The 19,295-nt window shown below is 41.2% G+C and overlaps 1 protein-coding gene across 3 annotated transcripts in view; it reads right to left on the reverse strand.

Moving 5' to 3' along the window:
• PDGFD (platelet derived growth factor D) overlaps positions 1–19,295 on the reverse strand; it is a 163,417-nt gene that overhangs the window by 48,844 nt on the left and 95,278 nt on the right. For 2 of the 3 annotated variants that reach the window (XM_026653398.2, XM_026653396.2), the window contains exons 2-3: positions 16,570–16,774; positions 12,669–12,849 (exon numbers count right to left, since the gene is read on the reverse strand). In XM_026653398.2, the coding sequence (XP_026509183.1) occupies positions 12,669–12,849; positions 16,570–16,774 (386 nt within the window). The remainder of the gene's footprint in view (positions 1–12,668; positions 12,850–16,569; positions 16,775–19,295) is intronic. The other variant, XM_026653397.2, reaches the window with a different exon arrangement.

The raw sequence follows: 19,295 nt of genomic DNA on the forward strand, positions 1-19,295 counted from the left end.
AAGTGACTAACATCCACATAAGAGCTTTTGTAGAATTTACCGACACCAAGCCGCAACATGAACGCACATGCAGCAAATCCAACAATCAGGACCCATGCACTTCTCCACTAGGGCCCCGCTCCTGCAAACATGAGACTACTCAAAGGAGTAAAGTGAAGTGTGTGTTTGTTTGCAGGTGTGGGGTCTAGTTGGGGGAAGGGATGTGCCATTTGCATGGAGTCAAGGGCGTGAGAAGAGAGAAATGCTGTAACGAGTTTTTCAGTCTTATGGAAACTCTTATTGCAAGAAATGCTGTATACACTGAAATATATTGGGAAACAGGCACTCATTAAAAATGAGCATTTCTACAGCTGGGAACAACAGCCATAGTCTATTGCACCTGCAGCACAGAATAACAGGACCTTGAAAACGAGTTTCCCTCTTGCCATATAGCACTGTTTTATATATTTAAAATAGTTCACCAAGCAAAAGCCATTAAGATGAATTAATCTTGTTTGCAAGGACATCCCTAGGTCAGAGAAGAGAAAGCCATCCACATCCACATTTGATACCGCTGAATAACAACATGTACATGGACTCCTCAGCTCTAAACAACAACAACATTTTTAGGCCCTGATCCTGCAGGCAACTTTTTTATGGGCCTACTCCTGTGCCTATGCAGAGTCACTTACCGGATCAAGGCTTTAATTATTAATCAGTCCAAGTTCTTCTCACAGACAATGAGACTATAGCCCAGACAAACTGGACTGTGTTTCTGTTGGAATTATAAAATTAGTGGACTTGACGGGAGAGTAGGAAACGTGATACATCTCTGTTCTAGCAGAGCATGTAACAGCATCTCATAACATCGTATTTCAAAAATAATTCAATTCAGCCTGGATACAAACAGTCATGTGGATTCAAAAGTAGATGAGGGAATGCTTACAAAGGGTTATTAAAAAGAGCAAAGCATTCAGCTGTGAGGCAGTGTCCAGTGGAGTAGCTCAGGGATCAGTGGTAGGTAGAGTACGATTTCATTTAGACATAAATTTGATGACCAGCTTTATTTATTTCCCGAAAATGGAGTAAGAAGTACGAGAACAACATTTTCAGATTATATTACATTAGGAGGAGCTGTGAACACCATTGAGGGCATAGAGAGATTAAAAAGATGGTCAGAAATAACACAAAGGTGAAAGCTAATACATCCCAGTCTCAGATATTCCAAGGGAAAGAAAAACCTGGAAGCTTTAGGGCTGAGGGCATGTTTACATTGCCGTGCAGTTTAGAGTAAGGGGGTGTTAATAGCAGTGCGCACCAAAGTGCTGTACTGTAACTCCCCCATGTGGACATTGCAGGCACAAACTTAAAGGTCCAGAGTTCGTACTAATGTAGTCCTCTTCAAAGAGCACCATTAAGTTTGTGCCTCTACTGCAATACACCCCATTAGTCCTAATAGTGGGGCAGCGTAGACATGCTCTTACAGCCTGTGCTGTCGTGTTTTCGTTGCTATTTTTTGTCACTCTAGCTAGATTAAAGATAGCATAGGTATGTTTACCCAAGCTGCAAACACACCTCCAAATGCAGTGTAGACTTTCCCTAAGATGACAGTAGAAAGCAAATTAGACACGTGTTTCCACTGTTTTATGACAGTCAAAGGGGACAGTGTAATTTTGAGTTAAATATGCAGAAGCAGAGGCAATAGTGTCTCCCTACACAGATCCAGTGCGATCTCACTTGAATCTTTGGATTCAGCTCACCTCACTTCTAGAAAGACATTGGAATCGGGTGGGGAGGGACTGATCTATTGGGAGTTCAGAGAAGAGCAACAAAAATGGTGAGGAGGTTGGAGGGACTGATCTATGTGCAAAGTTAAAAAGCTAAATATGGACATTATTGCCTGTCTAAGAGCTAACTAAGGGGTTGGGGGCCCGAAGACACTCTACAATATCTGAAGGATTTAAACACCAATGAGAAAAAGAGAGTTCTTTATCATAATGGAAGGAGGTATAATAGCAAGGAATGGGATGACATTAAGACAGGGAAAATTAAGGCTATCAAGGCAAAAATTATTTCTGATAGTGTGATTTATTAGTCTGTGTCTTCATCTCTACTTGACATATTTAAAGCTTTACTGGACAAAACACTAATAAATGTACAATAAATAAATGCCATTCCTGCACTTGGAGAAAGATGGACTAGATGACCTGAAAGCTTTTTAAAATTGTTAGATTTTATGATTGTCTGCAGCTATGCTATAACAGAACAAACCAACCACAAAAACTAAGCTAAAATGACTCTTAAAACACGGACTATTATTTAATCAAAGGCTATAAGTATTTCTGAGTGGTTATAGCTGTTACAACAAATAAGGTGATAATTTATTCTCTAAACAATGTATTCTGCAAACCATCATACCCACATTTTACCTAGTGCAGAGATGTTTTTCTAGATTCCAAAGAATGACAACACACCACTTTGAAGCAATTCTGAGTATGAAATGGATATTGAAGTACAAGCCTGAGATAAACACTCTAGAAGTCTGTGTCAGCCTTTATAAGGTAACATTGACGTGTAGTGGAATAAATAATATTGGTTTAATTCAAAACTGGAAGTCGAGCCTCAGAGGCCCACCTCTCTGCAAGACTGGAAAGACATACAGGTCTTGTTTTCATTTAAAAGACATCAATGACCTAGCCTCCTGTGAAGGCTTTTCACAAGTTTTTCGATATGGTTTTAAAGGGAGCTTGGGAGTCCAACATATGTCTACATTCACCAGTCATCTCCTGCAGAAATCTGTCAAGCAGAAGTAACCTTAAGGAGACAGATAGAGTTCCTTCCCTTCTCTGTACAGAATCTACATAGGGCTAGATTCATAAAAGGATTTAGGCACCTACCTGCCACTTTAGGCATCTAAATCCCAAATTTACACATAGATTTGAACAGGGATCTGCCACCTCTAACCAGTGGGTTATGGGGTATTTTGATGTAGGGCTCCCTCAATGTCTGTGGCAGCTGTTCGACTGTGGCCAAGTAATTAGACAGTCAAGTCACTGGGCCAAAGAGAGAGCGCACATAGGCACGAGATCGCTATATAGCTTGGTGATTAGAGCACCCCCCACCCCACCCCCAGGATCCAATCCCGCTGCTCCAATGGCTATTTATTTATCCAGATTTATGCATCTCTAGTATTCACAAATCTGTGTTCTGTACCCTTTGTTGTGTCTCATTACTAACATATCTGTAAAAAGAGCCCTGCACGGATACAAAAATGTGTATCCGCATCCAATCTGCGATCCGCAAAAATTGTCTGAGGCTATCCGCAGATATCCGCGGATTTACAGAGCTCTACTTACTGCGTCCAGGCTGAGGCTCCGAGGCACACCCCCTGCCGGAGCTGGGTTGGGGAGAGCCGCGCAGGCAGCTGTGGGGAGCCGATGTGGAGTCGCGGACCCTCCACCTGCCCTTGGCTCTGGGGGAAGCCTGGGGGGCAGGAACACAGCTGGGGGCTGCCCTCAGCCCCCCCCCCCCATGCATTGTGGGCAGGTGGAGGATCCGCCATGGCTTCCCCACAGCTCCCCGGCTGGGATCTATGCTGGCTTGGCCGGGGGGAATGGCGGGTGGGGCCTTGGGTGGGAAGAAGAGGGGAAAGGAGAGGGGTCCGCCTCTGTGAAAAGTGGACAGGCAAAGCCCCCCGTTCCAGCGCCACTGGTCACTGCTGTGTGGTGACCTGTGGAGCTGCCTGGGGGCTGCTCGGGCCCCTCACCCAGGGCAGGTGGGGGGTCTGCCGCGGTTCCCTGCTGCTGCCCGCCCGGCTCTTATCATGGCTAGGCTATCCACGGATATAAAGCAGATACCGGCAGATTTGCAGGGCTCTAACTGTAAATTATTTGAGGCAGGGAAGGCCTTTTTCTTTGTATAGCACCCAGAAAAAAGTGGCCTTCACTGAATAAGGCCTCAGGGAGCTACTGTAAGAAATAATAAATACATGTTTCTTAGATGCCAATGTATATCATATACACTCCTGGTAGTGAGTTAGCCCTTCCCCTATTTTCCTGGCTATAAGTTACCTTGATCTTTTAGAAAAGCAAGATTTCCCTCTTTCACCTTTAAATCACATACACAATAAACTTCTTAGTTAACTATCACAACTGCTAGGTGCTACCAGCAGAGAACCCCGGTTCTTTAAAATCTAAAGCTGTTAATGCATCTCATTGACCCATTCCTTTAAAGAGTTGCTACATTCTTTAATTTATTATTGTACTGTACTTGAGCTCATAACTAATGTTTGTCTAATCTTTGGATGATGCAAAGTGCTGTATATAGTAAGGGCTAAATAGTACCATCATGCACTTGAATTCTTGCCATTCCTTACCCAGAGTTCAAGAGTCTTATAGTGGTGTGAATCCATTAGGCTCCTAACCATATATGATGCCTTCCCTACCTTTAACCCAGTAAAGAAGACTTTCAACAGGAATCTGACACAATTAGGATTGTTGTTATGGGAAAACAGGTAGACAATACTGTACGGTAAGTGAGTCAAATGTGAACTAAGCAGTCAAAGCATCAGGGAATGATGAGGAGAAAGGGCTAACTCTTCACCACTCTGCAGCTCGGAAAACACAGACTCAAATTTATTTTTAGGTGAAAATGCTCGCTTTGCCAGTTGAAGTCTGACAGATGTCTATAACTGTTGTCTATTTGTCCTCTCCTTCAGCTCTTCACCCACCTTGCCAAAAGCTTTGTATTTCCCCCCTCTGCCTCCCCGTGACTGACTTCCACACCTATAACCTCCACCCCCACCCACCTGCCTCTTCACCACCTTTGATACTCTCCAAAAACCCAGCTCTCCTAATTCCGATGCTTCCCATCAGGTAGCGTTCTTGCCAGGAAAATAACAACACTGAACTGGTCACCTGCTTCTTGTCCCCCTGCTTTCAAGCATGTCACTAACTTTCCTAAACCTGCACCCTTTATTCTTCCTGCCTGCTGCCTTGGCACATCTCTCCATCCGTTCATTACCATGCTCCTTAACAACAGTGACTACTCCCAACCCTTACTGCTATTCTGTCCTCTGCAACTTGGGTGCTGCCCACTCAGCTTCACTGAGATACGAAGGTGACAACTGATCTTTTTCTTGGCCAAGCCCACAGGCCTTTTCTCCATCCTCATTTTTCTCAGTCCTCCTCCTCAACTTCCTCTCTGAGTTTTTGTGTCTCTTTGCTTATATGTTTTTTCTCCTGCCTCTGACCACTCCGTTAGCCTCTCCATAGGTGGTCCCATTTCCTCCTCTTTCACTCTGTGTTGCTCTCACTAGCCTCCATTCTTGGTTCCCTCTTCTTCCTCTTCTTTCTTACCCATGGGTGCCTTAATCTTCTTGCTTTAAGAATAATTTCTAGGCCAGTGACTCTCATATTAATCCCTCCACTCCTGATCTCTCTCTTTGTGGTCACATCTGTGACTGTCTCACTACAACCCTTCTGTTTAAAGCAGCAAAATCAGACCTGTTCATGTCTTTCCCCTCAACTCCTCTCAGCACCCTCCCTTTCCACCAGAGAACATAATTCCTCCATCCTCCCCCAACCTCAGTGTCATCTTTGACTCATAACCAGGCTTAAAACCATCATAGGGAGAATTCTAGTGGTACTAAAAGACTTGTGGGACTGGAGAGAGACCACACCTCAGTGGTAACAAGACTATATTGCTATAATTCACTGTATCTGGGACTGCAGAAATAAGCAGAGAAGGGGATCCAGCTTTTTCAGAATGGGGCTGGCTGCTTCTCCATGATCCATGCCACTCCAAGCACATCATCCCTGTACTGCTACTGACTCCCAGTCTACTTCTGCTGCCTGTGGGATGCCTTAATCCTGACGTTCAAGGCCATCATCAAATCAGAGTCCAGCTATATCTATGGTCCCATATCCAACTGTGGTCACCCAAGACAGCTGCATGTCCCTGGAATGATGCGGTTCAAAAAACACACGAGGCTGGACACAAATCATCCTGAGCTGAAGAGGACTTAGCTGTGGAATGAGCTTCCCAAGTAGGTCACACTAATTCAGAGCATGACCACTCTGGCCTTGCTGAAGAACCTTCCACTCAGAGGAGCTTTCCCAACAGAACCAAAACAATGGGGGGGAAGGAAGAAGAAAACAGAAGACTCCATATCTATCCCAAGCTGTACCTCCTATACTGATGAAAGAAGGAGAGCTGAAGTGCTTCACTCGTGATTTTGTCAAGCAGACCGAGTTTACAGGGGAAGCACTTAGATACTATGGTGACAGAGCTACAGAAAACTGACAATCAGACAGATTCTCCTCTCTTCTTTAGCCCAAGAGTTGGTGCTACACCTAGGCTATCCCCCACTGCAAAACTGTCCAGGGTCAGAGGGAGCACCAACTCAGTGCTCATGACTGGCAGCTCTCTTGAAGTGGGGGTGCCATTAACGGGGCAGACACTTGAAACAGGGCAAGGGACAGCTTGACAAGAGCTGTTACAGGGATGACCAGGCTGGAGGTGTCAGTAGCCTGGATAGGCCTAGGCCTAGAGCTGGGTCTGTTCACCTTCATTGCCAAGCTGTTTCTTTCTCACTCCCTAATCCATAAATTGAGTGAAATGTTATGGCCTGTGATGTACAGGAAGTCAGACTAAATGATGTAATGATCCTTTCTGGCCTTAAACTTTATCAATGTATGAATTTCTCTCTATCCCTACTGCCATAACCATAGTCCGGACCTTGGACACTGCTCACTCGTATGATTTCAGCCAACTTATCCTGGTTACACAACTCTCACTTTTGCTTCCTTTGCCCAATTCTTTTGTGCATTCTAGTGTGCTGCTTTGTATATCTGAAAGGTTCTCTTTGCTCCTATATGCCATACAACCTCACTCTCTTCATAACACTCTTATGAAGCAGATAAACTGAGGAATGGAATTTAGAACTGCAGAGTCCCGGCCTCTGCACTAATGAAGAGAAAACCGCCTTCCTCTACAAGAGAGGTAGAAGTTAGCCAAGGTCAGTGCAAACGTTAACTGAGTGAACAGTATGTTTCTTTTAACATGCAAACAGAGATTTGTAAACCTTTTCCTTGTGTGAGATTTATTCTTTTCTTTTCATGAGTATAGGCCACTTAGTACTTTTTTTAATGCTTCTTTCTAATGTTACAATTGCTCCTAAACAAAATGACCACATACAATCGACCACATACAATCTCCCAAATCCTTTGTTTACATATAAATGGGGAAGGAATTTTAAAGCCTTCGAGTTGGTCTTACATAATTAGAAAGAACTTCATTTCTCCCCTCTTTGTCCCCTAGAAAGATGATCCCCTTGTTGACAATTTTATACAAGGGCGATGCACTCTAGACAAGAATACAGATGTTGGTTATCTGCCAGCATCTCAAGTAAACAGGAGTTTCATCACATGAAGTATTAGTTTTGTTTGTAGTACAGTGTTTATGAAAATATCCATCCTGTCTAGCATACATGGGAAATCAAAACTTAATCAGTGAAAAATGATCAAGAGAGTGAGTGATAAGTGTGTGTGTAATATATATATATAATATCTCATTCCTGATCATTTCATTAACAAAACCAAAATCACTCACCTGCCCCACCCTCACCCTCCAAAAAAAAAAACCTACTGAGATTCCTTCTTTGGATTTTAAAAGCATTGAAAATAATTGCACAATATTATCATATATATTTTCACATGCAACATATTATGTAGGTTTCTAGGCAACCTATTTTGTCTTGGAGACATCAATGAAGTGTCTGTCCTGCAAAAAAAAAAAGTAACCACTTAAACCAAAGCATAGAGGACAAATATCCACACAGCCCTACACAGAAATTGGTTCAATTTGCATTTGATCTGATGAAATTCTATAACCCGTGATATACAGGAGGACAAGCTAGTGAGGTCTCTTCTGGGCTCAAAATTTCTGAATCTGTATTTGCACTGCTAGCCAACTAAGATAAGTGAATTGTTTTGCTTTCATGTTAAAAATTTTAAGGAAGTTGTTATTGATGACAGTTATTACTACTTTAATTAAAAACCTTGCAGCCTGATCCTGCAATCATCATTTGTATGATTAGATCCACAGAAGACAATGCGACTTGACAGAGAGGCATTTGTTTGAGTAGGAGTGGCAGCATCAGGACCTTATTTTGTTTTCTGAGGCCTTGTCTACACTACCAGGATAAGCCGACCTAAGTTACCCTACTCCAGCTGGAGTCAACATAGCTTAGGTCGAATTACTGCAATGCGTACAACACACTCTCCTGTCGACTTACCTTACTCCTCTCATTCCGGTGGAGTACCGGAGTTGACCAGAGAGCACTCTGCGGTTGATTTAGCGGGTCTTCACTAGACCCACTAAATGACCCCTGCTGCATCGATCGCTGCAGCGTCGATCCCCAGTAAGCATAGACATGGCCTAAATACGCTTAGTTTGTTGGTGTTTATTTGAAAGTCTTAATGGGACAGTGCCAAACAGTTTAAATCCAGCATTTGGACTTCATTTGTCTTCTAATCAGAGCTGATCAAAAATCTGACAAAAAACAGTAATTAATTTTGATGAACATGTCTGTGATTTTTCTTTCTGTTTTTTGACTAGTGTTATTACTAGATAATCAGACAGGGAGTGTGTATCTTGTATTAATAGGAAGAATATAATTCTCTATCAAATTCCCCAGGAAGATTCAAAATTTCTCATTTCTATGAAATTCTATTGGACTCTTCCATAAAAGAAGTTTCATTTGAAACAAACAAAAAACACTTTAGATGTGATGTAGCGACACCCCAATCAGTTTTATATTGGTATAATTCCACAGACTTCAGTGGAGTGACTCCCCATTAACAATGAGGTACATCAGATTCGGTTTGCAATATTAGCCACAAAAAATGAAAACTGGTTTAAAACCCCTCTATTTTCATATTTCTTAAATGGTATTACAGAGAAGAGCAGAACAAAAATTAAAATAAAAATGGAATTTGTTTTGATGCCTTACTCTGTTGACTTTCCTTTTTTAATACATTTTCTAGCTTTGTTGGAACATTTGTTGCCAGTAATACTTAAAATCAAAGTTCCCAAATATGCATTGAATTTAGAGGCCATTTAGGGTATACAATAACAATGTATTAATGTCAATATATAACGGATATACGCCTCCTGTAAAACAAACAAGCCAAAAATAATTACTTTAATTATCAGCTGGAATTTAACATTTTCTAATTATCCCATTTAATCAAAATCAGATGCAGGATTGAGAATTTTAATTTAAAACATCAACTTTTAATTTTGTTGGAGTTTGTTCATGGACTACTTCCTGATTATTACTTTATACATTCATGATGGTATGTTTTTAAAATTCAGGGCCCGATTCTGCTCATTTCCAAAAGCAGTCTCCCTGGCATGTATGAAACTACTTATGTGAGTGGGGATTTCTTGCATGTGAGCAATACAATTTTTCATTTTAACTCCCTACATCACATTGTGTCTGATCGTGTGTACCTAATGCTTACTGAACTCAATATAACAATGAATCAGATCCTTCACTGGAAGTAGCTCTATTGAAGTTAAGACAGGTATGACAGCTGAAGATTTTGTGCTTCATTTTCAATGCAAATACTATACACTTAAAGTAATTTAATTATACAAAATATGGGAGTCAGATGATCCTAAGGATTCCCCATAGGTATGCATAAGCTTAGGCATGGACCACGGCATTTATATTTATAAGGGAAATAAGTGAAGCAACACCCCCCTCCTTACCACCACCTAAAAATCCTTTTAAAAACCAACCACACAGTGGAAAAGAAGAACAAGGAAGGGAGGTATTTCAAACAATTTTGCAAGCTAAATCCAGCTCATGGATAAGAGCTGGCACGGGTGATATCTAGACTAGTTTGATGCTTCTGCTCTAGGCCTGTGAAGCTTGAAGAAAAAGGAGATTTTATAAGAAAATATAGGGAGAAATAGGTGCCTATGTTGAGCTGGCAATTGCACTGCAATAGTTTTGCAGTTTGAGCATGCAACATCTGTGCACAAACTGGGCCTTTACATGCCTAAGTACCTGTTTATGTACAATGACTCATTTTACATGAGCATGTGCATATGCAGAGGTGCAACTTTGGTAGTTGCATGTGAAAAGCCTGTTTGTAAAAATGACCCTTTCTTGTTTATGGCTATTTTTTGTTTCTCCAAATGGGAAGAATGGAAGGAGGTGATAACAGACATAGCTCTTTCTTCTTGTTGAACAATATATGCATTGCAGTGCCTCAATCTGTGCCACATGCAGAAGTGGTGAACTGACAAACAAGTTTATATGCACCAGTTTAAATGAATTTAACTAGTGTCCATGAAGATTCATAGATTTCAAAGCCAGAATCCACCATCCAGTCTGATCTGCATAACACACAGAATTTCACCCAGTAATTCCTGCATCAAGACCAAAATATACAATTAATCTGGCAAACTCTGTTTGCTTGCTTTGATTTTTTTCTAAAGATTATTGAGATGAGCAGGGTGCACATAACCAGCAGCGACCCCCCTCCCAAACTCTAAAATGTCTATTTTAATTCAGGGTTTTTTTGTTTTTTGTTTTTTTTTAATAAAGTTGTGTGCATTTGTTACCAGAAAGGTTTCCCAAGAAAGTTCAAAAAATAGCCTAATGATGGAAATGGCCGTGGAGCAAAGAAAAAAACAATTTAAATATATTTTATTTCATCTGATGCATCATATGTTTATGCATGGTCCAATAATATTTTCTAACTTGCTGCCTGCAAATGCATGCTGAGTTCAACCTTCAGGGGTCAGCGGCGTGCAGTATATCCACTGTATATACTCAGTCCTGAGAGACTGTGAAGACTACTATCTAAGGGCTTGGCTACACTTACGCGGTAGTTCGGCGGCTGGCAATCGAACTTCCGGGTTCGATTTATCGCGTCTTGTCTGGAGGTGATAAATCGAACCCAGAAGTGCTCGCCGTCGACTCCGGTAATCCTGCTCGGCGAGAGCAGTACGCGGAGTCGACGGGGGAGCCTGCCTGCCGCGTCTGGACCGCGGTAAGTTCGAACTAAGGTACGTCGACTTCAGCTACGTTATTCACGTAGCTGAAGTTGCGCACCTTAGTTCGAATTGGGGGGTTAGTGTAGACCAGGCCTAAGGGTTGAGTCTGCTGACTATTAATCCTATGGATCTTCGAATGGACAATTTAAACTTTGAACAGCGGCAAAAGAAATTTAATCTTCATCCCATGACTACCACCTGTCCCCTGCAGATTTTGAGAAAAAGAACATTTCATTTTAAGATTGTGTTTGGAGAATATTCTCTCACATACACTAGCTAAACGGCACAACATTCTGTTTACTCACTCTAAGCATTACACAGGTATAGCAACTACACTTTGAGCTTTCTAGTGCTGAATATCCTCTGCTTGAATGATAACATTCATTTTCTCAAAACCCAACTGTCCTATACGAGCTGTACATGGTCGCTACGTAAAGCTAGCTAATTGTAACAGAGGTTTTCTAGAAATATTAAATACACATGATGTAAAAGAGGCTACTTAACTGCTTAAATGTTTATGCATTGTGGTACTCCATGGACTGCAACAACATAAATGTTAGTCTTGCTAGATTACCTTCAAATCAAGCTCCAGATGCTGCCATCTTTACTCACACAGAGTAGTGTTTTACTCCATGAGTAGGCCCAGTGTTTAAATACATGGAAGCAGCATCTGGCTCTGAATTTGCAGCCTTAAATATGTCTTTACTATATATCGCCCATATTTAGGCATGGAATGGGCTCAGTGTACAATAGTACATGCTCACACAAAAGCCATTAGCTGAAGTGAAATGGTGTAAATATTGGATTTTTCCTAGGACAAATCTAACCTTATTGCTAACAGGAATAAGAAAGCCTGAATACGTAACACTGGATGGAATAAAAAAAAAATCTGGATTGTGAAGGATATGAAAACTTAATGACGTCAGGGTAATAAGTTACCACCTGATTGCAAAACTCACCTCTGTTCAGCTATATTGCACCAAAATGATTATAACATTATTGAGGGCAATACATGGAAAACACATTTGTTTCAAAATCTACTTAAGACTAATGAATATTCCTGCTTCTTTAAAAACAGAGGGCTTTCATCTCATCAAATCGATGTGTTCTACTATGACAATACCGCTACATAATACAAAGAACCATGGAGTTTATAACAACAGTTTGACCCTTAACACAGTGTACTACATGTATTTTACTGTATGTGGATTAAACTCCTGACTTCTTGCTTAGAATCACAGTCCTAACCCCCTGACAGTACTTTTCTTTGATGTCAAATGAGAATCAAAATGGAGTTTAAACAGCAACTACTTCAACTGTCATTGCTGTGGTGTTTGTCAGTGCACTGGAATTGCAGCCTCAGTACAGAAAGTGCTAGTGTTTCTGAAACATATTATTAGCGAAAGTCTTGTGATGGACTTGTCTTTAGTTTATATTTAATAATAGGATGTCAAAACTGCTTTTATCTGTGCCTTATGTAGTTGCTGGAAGGAAAGTATTTACAGTTAATTAATGTTGTGATCAGCTGTAGTTAGCAATGTCATCCAGTCTCCAAATATTGCTGTTCTTTCACACTCTGACATGTCTTGTACCCACTGAGTAGTTAAGTTACTTACCACAAGGGAATAATAAATCTTGAATCCAGGTTTAGCCACAAAATAGTCATCGGATTTGAAGGTTATCTTTATTTGGTTTGTTTTGGATGTTATTCTTGGAGGAATTTCCTTGTGACCACACCACCGTCCTCGGATAACTGTGCTAGTTTCAGATAGATCTTCCACCTCCACGAAGTCATACCTGCAGAACAGTTTGATAATTTAATACATTCTCAATACATAAAGCTGCTGCCGCTACACAGGAACACTGCTCAAAAAACTAGTCAAATGTACATTGGTTTCCACTACAAAACACTTGATTAAAAATTACAGATGGTGAAAACGCTAGTTTAGTGCATGATATGTTGAGCTGAAAGTTACTTTCTAAAAACCTTCAATACTTAGGGTGGTGGTATGTGGTGTTGTTTGTCGGGTTTTTTTGCTATTGGGAGTGAAAGTGTACAATATTCCCTACCATGCTGCAATGAGGATGCCTTTACAGACATTTATCCATGCTACAAAATAACCATACCACATTTGTTTTATGTAGCTAGTAAACAGCCTGTAAATTTAACACAATTTTATGTAAGGGAGAGAACCATTTTGATTTTGGGCAGACATAAACTAGATCAGGGATCGGCAACCTTTGGTACGCGGCCCGTCAGGGAAATCCGCTGGCGGGCCGGGACGGTTTGTTTATCTGCAGCGTCAGCAGGTTCGGCCGATCGCAGCTCCCACTGGCCGCGGTTCGCCGTTCCAGGTCAATGGAGGCTGCGGGAAGGGGCGGCCAGCACATCCCTGCAGCCCCCATTGACCTGGAACGGCGAACCATGGCCAGTGGCAGCTGCGATCGGCCGAAACTGCAGACGCTGCAGGTAAACAAACTGGCCCTGCCCACCAGCGGATTTCCCTGCCGGGCCGCGTGCCAAAGGTTGCTGATCCTTGAACTAGATCAAGATAGTAGTTCAGCAATGAGGCATTTTGGGATGATTACCTTAATTGACACAGAGAATTTAGGCTGTATATGTAATGACCCCTCTAGTTAGGTCATCTGCAGGGATTGAACTCATGACCACCACTGCTTGAGCTAACTAAGTTCATTGACTCATAAACCTCTATACATAGTCTAGCCATTAGAGGGGAACAAAGAGCCACACTGTGTTAGCATAGGTCAGAGGTTCTCAAAGTGTGGGATGGGACCCCAAAGTGGGTTGTGACCCCATTTTAATGGGGTTGCCAGGGCCAGCCTTAGACTCACTGGGGCCTGGGGCTGAAGACAAAGCCTGAGCCCAGCCACCCAGGGCTGAAGCCGAAGCCCAAGGGCTGAAGCCCAGGGGGATGGGGCTCGGGCTCCAGCCCACCCCTGCCTAAGGTCATGTAGTAATTTTTGTTGGCAGCAGGGGGTCGCAGTGCAATGAAGTTTGAGAACCACTGAGATAGGTTACATATAGCTATAGTAGTATCAGACTGTCCATACATTTTTGTCAGTAGCTTGTATAGTTTATTGAGTTTTCCACAGTCTTGCTGTGGATGACCAAGAGGGCAGCAATCAAAGTCTTGATCCAAAGCTTACTGACAACAATGAGATTTCAACAATCGATTTCAATGCAGTTGGGTCAGGCCCCAAGTGTTCCATTCAGCCTGTGGCAGAAAGGTGGAGACAAGGCAGACAGAGGGGTGTAGTTCAGAGAGCTAAGAGGATGTTTATGAGCAAAGGCTGAAGGAACCGGGTATGTTTAGTTTGGAAAAGAGGAAATTGGGGGGAGGGAGGGATAAGATAGCGGTCTTCAGATACTTGAAAGGCTGCCATAAAAAAGATGGAGAAAAGTTGTTCTCTTGCCACTGAGGGCAGGACAAGAGGCAATGGGTTCAAACGACAGCACAGCAGATTAGATTAAATCAACAAGTTAAGTAAAGAAGTTCTCCTTTTCAGTTCCCAGCCCCAAATGAGTTTCAGCCCATTTAAATTTCATAGTAACTTAAAATTAGTAACATTAATGAAAAATGTGAAAGTAAACAACCAGGAGATTCTTGGGTAAAGGAGTAAGGGCCAAAGCAGCAGAAAGGAGGCTAAAGAGCAGAGGCCCTGATTCAGCCGTCCATTCAGCAAAACACTTAAATATGTGTTTAACTTTAGGTGCATGCTTTAATGTAAGAATGTGCTTGAATGTTTTGCTGAAGTAGGGCCAGAGAGAGCATCTGAAAGTAAAATTGAGGAAAAAAATAGATTTTTTAAAAAAAACCAAACCCCAACAGTTTCTCCAAAGGGGTAAAATAATATTGCATGTTACTTACCATAGGGTCTTTAACAAGCTTGAAAATCATTCCAAGTAATACCCTGGGAACGTCCTCATTCTAGTAATAATATCATGTAAATAAAAGCCTTACAACAACTCAGGGTAAGGCTGTATTTCTATAAAGACTGGGATATTTTCCAAGCTTTTATGGGCACTACATATTCTGGAAGGTCTTTGCTTCTCTGCTTCATAAATTTGTAGCTTTTGAAAGCAGACAGATTGTCCACAGCCATGGTCAAAATCCAGTATGTCGATAATGACTTGACTTCCCCTCACCATGTCATCACCTTTAATGGCCCTTTACAAGAGAACACTTCATCCTTTTCCACAGTAAATTTGATCCACGTTTCAAGGCTGAAATGATTTAAGGTCAGCCATAGTTTATTCTCTATGCAGAATGTTAACAGGCTGTTTCCATGACCATTAGTCTCTGCATTCCGGCATAGCCTCTGAGGTCCTAGAAGGTATCTATTATACTGCAATTGCTCTCACACCAACAGTGACAGAGCAGAGTAAAAGCTGCCAAGATAATAAACATGCAGAGAAGGATGGCGAGGTTGAGTCTGCATTCTTTTGTCATTAACTGGAAAACAAACTGACTGGAATGGTTCTCTCAGTTCATTGGTAATGCAGAACATGGAAAAATAATAATAAAACCACACAGACTAACCAAACCCTCTAAATGCAAATTAATTGATTAAGATGTCAGGAGAAGACATGCAAGAGGGTGGGAGTAGAAAGAAAACAACACAGTTTTTCTGGATAGGTGTAGCAATAAGTAATAACAGTCAGGCAGAGTGTTGGAAGCTGATGTGCCAATGCTGCCACACAGCAATCTGGCTTCTGAAGATGTGCCCTGGAAAGTGTCTGGGAAGGCTTTGGGCTTTCCCTCCCACACTAAATACTGAATAACAAAAACATGAACAACAGAAACATTTTAATTAGTTTATTTTATTAATTATCGGCCAAATTCAGCGGTACGTTCTGGTGATGAAAAGCTATAAACCTGGCCAAACCAGCCCCGTCCACTGAGCTTACAGCTGCTTTGCCTCACCAGAGTAGCACAAAGCAGCCAGAGTAGACTGCTGACTCTGGAGCTATATTTCAAACACTTAAAACAAATCATACGGAGATGCAAATAATAATTAAAGAGAGCTAACAGCCAGTCAACTATTCTGGCCATAGAATTCCAAGAGCACAGCACACTGTTCCCCTACCCTTGCTCTTCCCTGTCTGCCCCTTCCCTCGCAGCAAATACCCTGCTGTCTATACTGACATACTGAAAAAAAATGTGTTTCACATAGCTGAAAAAAGAAACATCCATTGTCCTTAATTACAGTGGGCAAAACCCCATTCTTTTGGTATTTGTGCAGGGAGCCAGCAGTGCCTAAGACTCGAGTGTGCTGCATTTAAAATACCACGCGAGGACTTCAAGTCACAGGAAACAGTTCAAGCCTGAGGCAAGTAAGTTTATTCAGAGAGTTTGGTTTGTAGTGTTGGTAGCCAGATAGCTCGTTAATCTGAAACGGAATCCCTAATGGACCCCTCCAAAGCACCGTGCAAGACATTTGGTCAGCTGATTTTTAAAATGACATGATTAGCTCTCTGGATAGCTTTTCTCTCACCTGCAGATATCATTTTCTGGCTCCTCCAATCCAAACTGATTATCAAAGGCCAACTGTATCCTTGTATTCTCTGTCGAGAGCAGCCGCCACGTCAGTAACAGGTTCCTGGGGTAGCTACTCGGGAAGCGGGGACTGTGGATGCAGCCATTTCCTCCGACACTGATGGTCTCTTCTTTTCGGTACAAGTCTGTGAGGTGATTGCTCTCTGTTAGTAGTCACAACTTGTAGAAATTAGTATGATGTTCCAGATACAGGAAGGCAAAAAAACAACAGTTTAACAACACAACAAGCATTATTTACATAGGAAGTGTTTAAGGGTCTAATGGCAGCTGTTGTTTAAATAGGGAAGCACAATTATTTTTCCCATTAATTTAAAGAACAGTCCCTTGCCTGACTCAGAACAGAAATTGTAACATCCATCTACATATAATCTCTGTGTTATGATTATATCTAATCTATCTATCTATATGTTTTATTTACATTCTCTAACTCCCACCATTTTGCTCTTAAGGCAGAATTTACATCTCACAACCAGGGGAGAAAGAGGGAAAGAGGGAAACAAAACCTGATTCCCAAATTTTGGAGCAGTATTTGAAAGAGTCAGGGGATAGATGCCCTCTGAAAGAGAGAAGCAATAATAAAGCTGTGAATATGTACGCGTGTGTCCCATTTCAAACAGTGCTACATCAATGCACTAATGAAACTTTTAGTGTGCACCAGCAAGGTCCACAAGGACAGTTAATGCATGACACAGTGGTGCGCAGCAGAATTTACACCCCAGTTGATGCACACTAACGTACCATGTAGACAAGCTCCAAGTACAAAGAACAAGAAATCCATGGAGATTTCTCTAATTCAGTTATGAATGGCAAATCCTCCCCCACCCCACAAATATTGGTGTGCTGCAGCACAATGTGGGCGGTCAATGGCACAAAGAGATGATCTGCAATATAAAGTGACAAGAAAAATATTTAAGTACCACCAGATATTGTCCATATATTAGCAACCAAAGTTGTTTTTTCCCTTCTTTTAAAGAACAACTTCATGTTTGACTGAATACTTCTGAGCTCTTGGGGAAAAGGGGAATTTCGTAGGATGCCCAAGAAAAACAGGAACTAAAAGAAATGGTGCAAACTCCATGGTAAGAAAATCTTTTTTTGTTTTTCCTCAGGTTGCTTTTCACTGGCTCATGACTATAAACACCAAGCTTCATACAGTGAATGGAAGCATTTTAATAGTTCATCACCTACTCTTCTGACAAGTGAATAACTCTAGCTGCAAAACAATCTGAAACTTTTAAAAGCCTGGGTTCCCAGTATAACTATTATAAAAATGCTTTACTCAAACAATCTTCAAGATGAACTGTTCTCACCCCATCTCCCCCAACACACACTTTTCAAGAAAATAAGGGCTTGAATCAGCAATGCGTGGAACACTCTGAAATGTTGAGCATTGTCAACTCCCATTGAAGTAAACAGAATTTGGATTGGTCAGTACCGCCAAACAGTGCTTAGTACGTTGCAGGACTGAGTCCTAAACAACCAGTAAAAAGGATAAAATTAAATGATTAGTGGAAAGTTTTCATCTTAAAAAAATAGGGCCCAAATTCTGCAGTTCTGAGTTAAGCAAAACTTCCATTAAAATCAACAAGAGTTACTAGATTAAGGATGGCAGAATTCAACCTACATTTGGGTGTATTTGTACTTTTTTCTAGCACAGCAAAGTACTGGCTATAATGAAGAAGTGTAATTCCCTTGTTAACAGATCACATTTAATTGCTGACCCAGCACTGTCCATGCTCCTAGTTGAAATGTTCCCTTGTCTACTCAATCTTTACATAGGTTTACACCACAGTTCTCGCTTGCTGTGATTAGAATGTCAGAGGCAATATATTTTAATTGGGCTTCACAGTACACTGTAAACAACTGTCCTTTGCTTTAACTAGTCCACCTTTTCTACCAACTGAGAAAGATATGCTGCTAACATTCATCCACTCCACAGAAGATAGGGTTGCTTGCATTCTTTTTATTTAACCCGAAGCCCGGGATGTTCTGCCAGTAAATCAACCACACTTGAGTAAGTCAGCACTGAAATACAATGTCTGATGGAACTCTGCAATATCCAGGTCAAACTTCTGAATCATATGTGCACGTGAAAAGCAGGAAATAAGTATATGACATATTAACAGAGACTAGAAAGCAGAAATCCCAATAGTGTCTAATTTCTCTATTGAAGCAAATGTGGGAATTGTAACTGATTATACAAGAGGAAGTGTTAGAGCAGCATAGGGAGTGGAGAAGGAAAGAAGAATTCTGATCAAAACACTTTCTGGGAGCAAATAAAAGAAGACAGTGGGGTTAATATACCATATATCAGATTTACTAAAAAAAATATAAAGGCATTTCACTGTGAATAAAATAATTTAAAAATAAACAAAATAATAAAATAATAAAAAATTTAACAAAACTCAAAGGCCATTAAAGAATTACAAAAAAGGGAGGCTATTTGAGATGGCAGGAACTACAGAGAAGTTATTGCACATAAACTTGCCTATCTGATAAGAAAGACGAGAGGCTATTATTAGATGAGTGGGATGGGGAGCAGAGAGAGACCAGGTAGGATGAAGCAAATCTATAGAGTTGTAAAAACAAAGGGGACAGTCTCTGAAATGAATGGGAAGCAGCTTATTCTGTAAAAAGAACGAGGAGTACTTATGGCACCTTAGA

Source organism: Terrapene carolina, unplaced genomic scaffold, assembly GCF_002925995.2.
Source record: "Terrapene carolina triunguis isolate 2854851 unplaced genomic scaffold, T_m_triunguis-2.0 Scaffold138, whole genome shotgun sequence".
In the NCBI taxonomy this organism is placed as follows: Eukaryota; Metazoa; Chordata; order Testudines; family Emydidae; genus Terrapene; species Terrapene triunguis.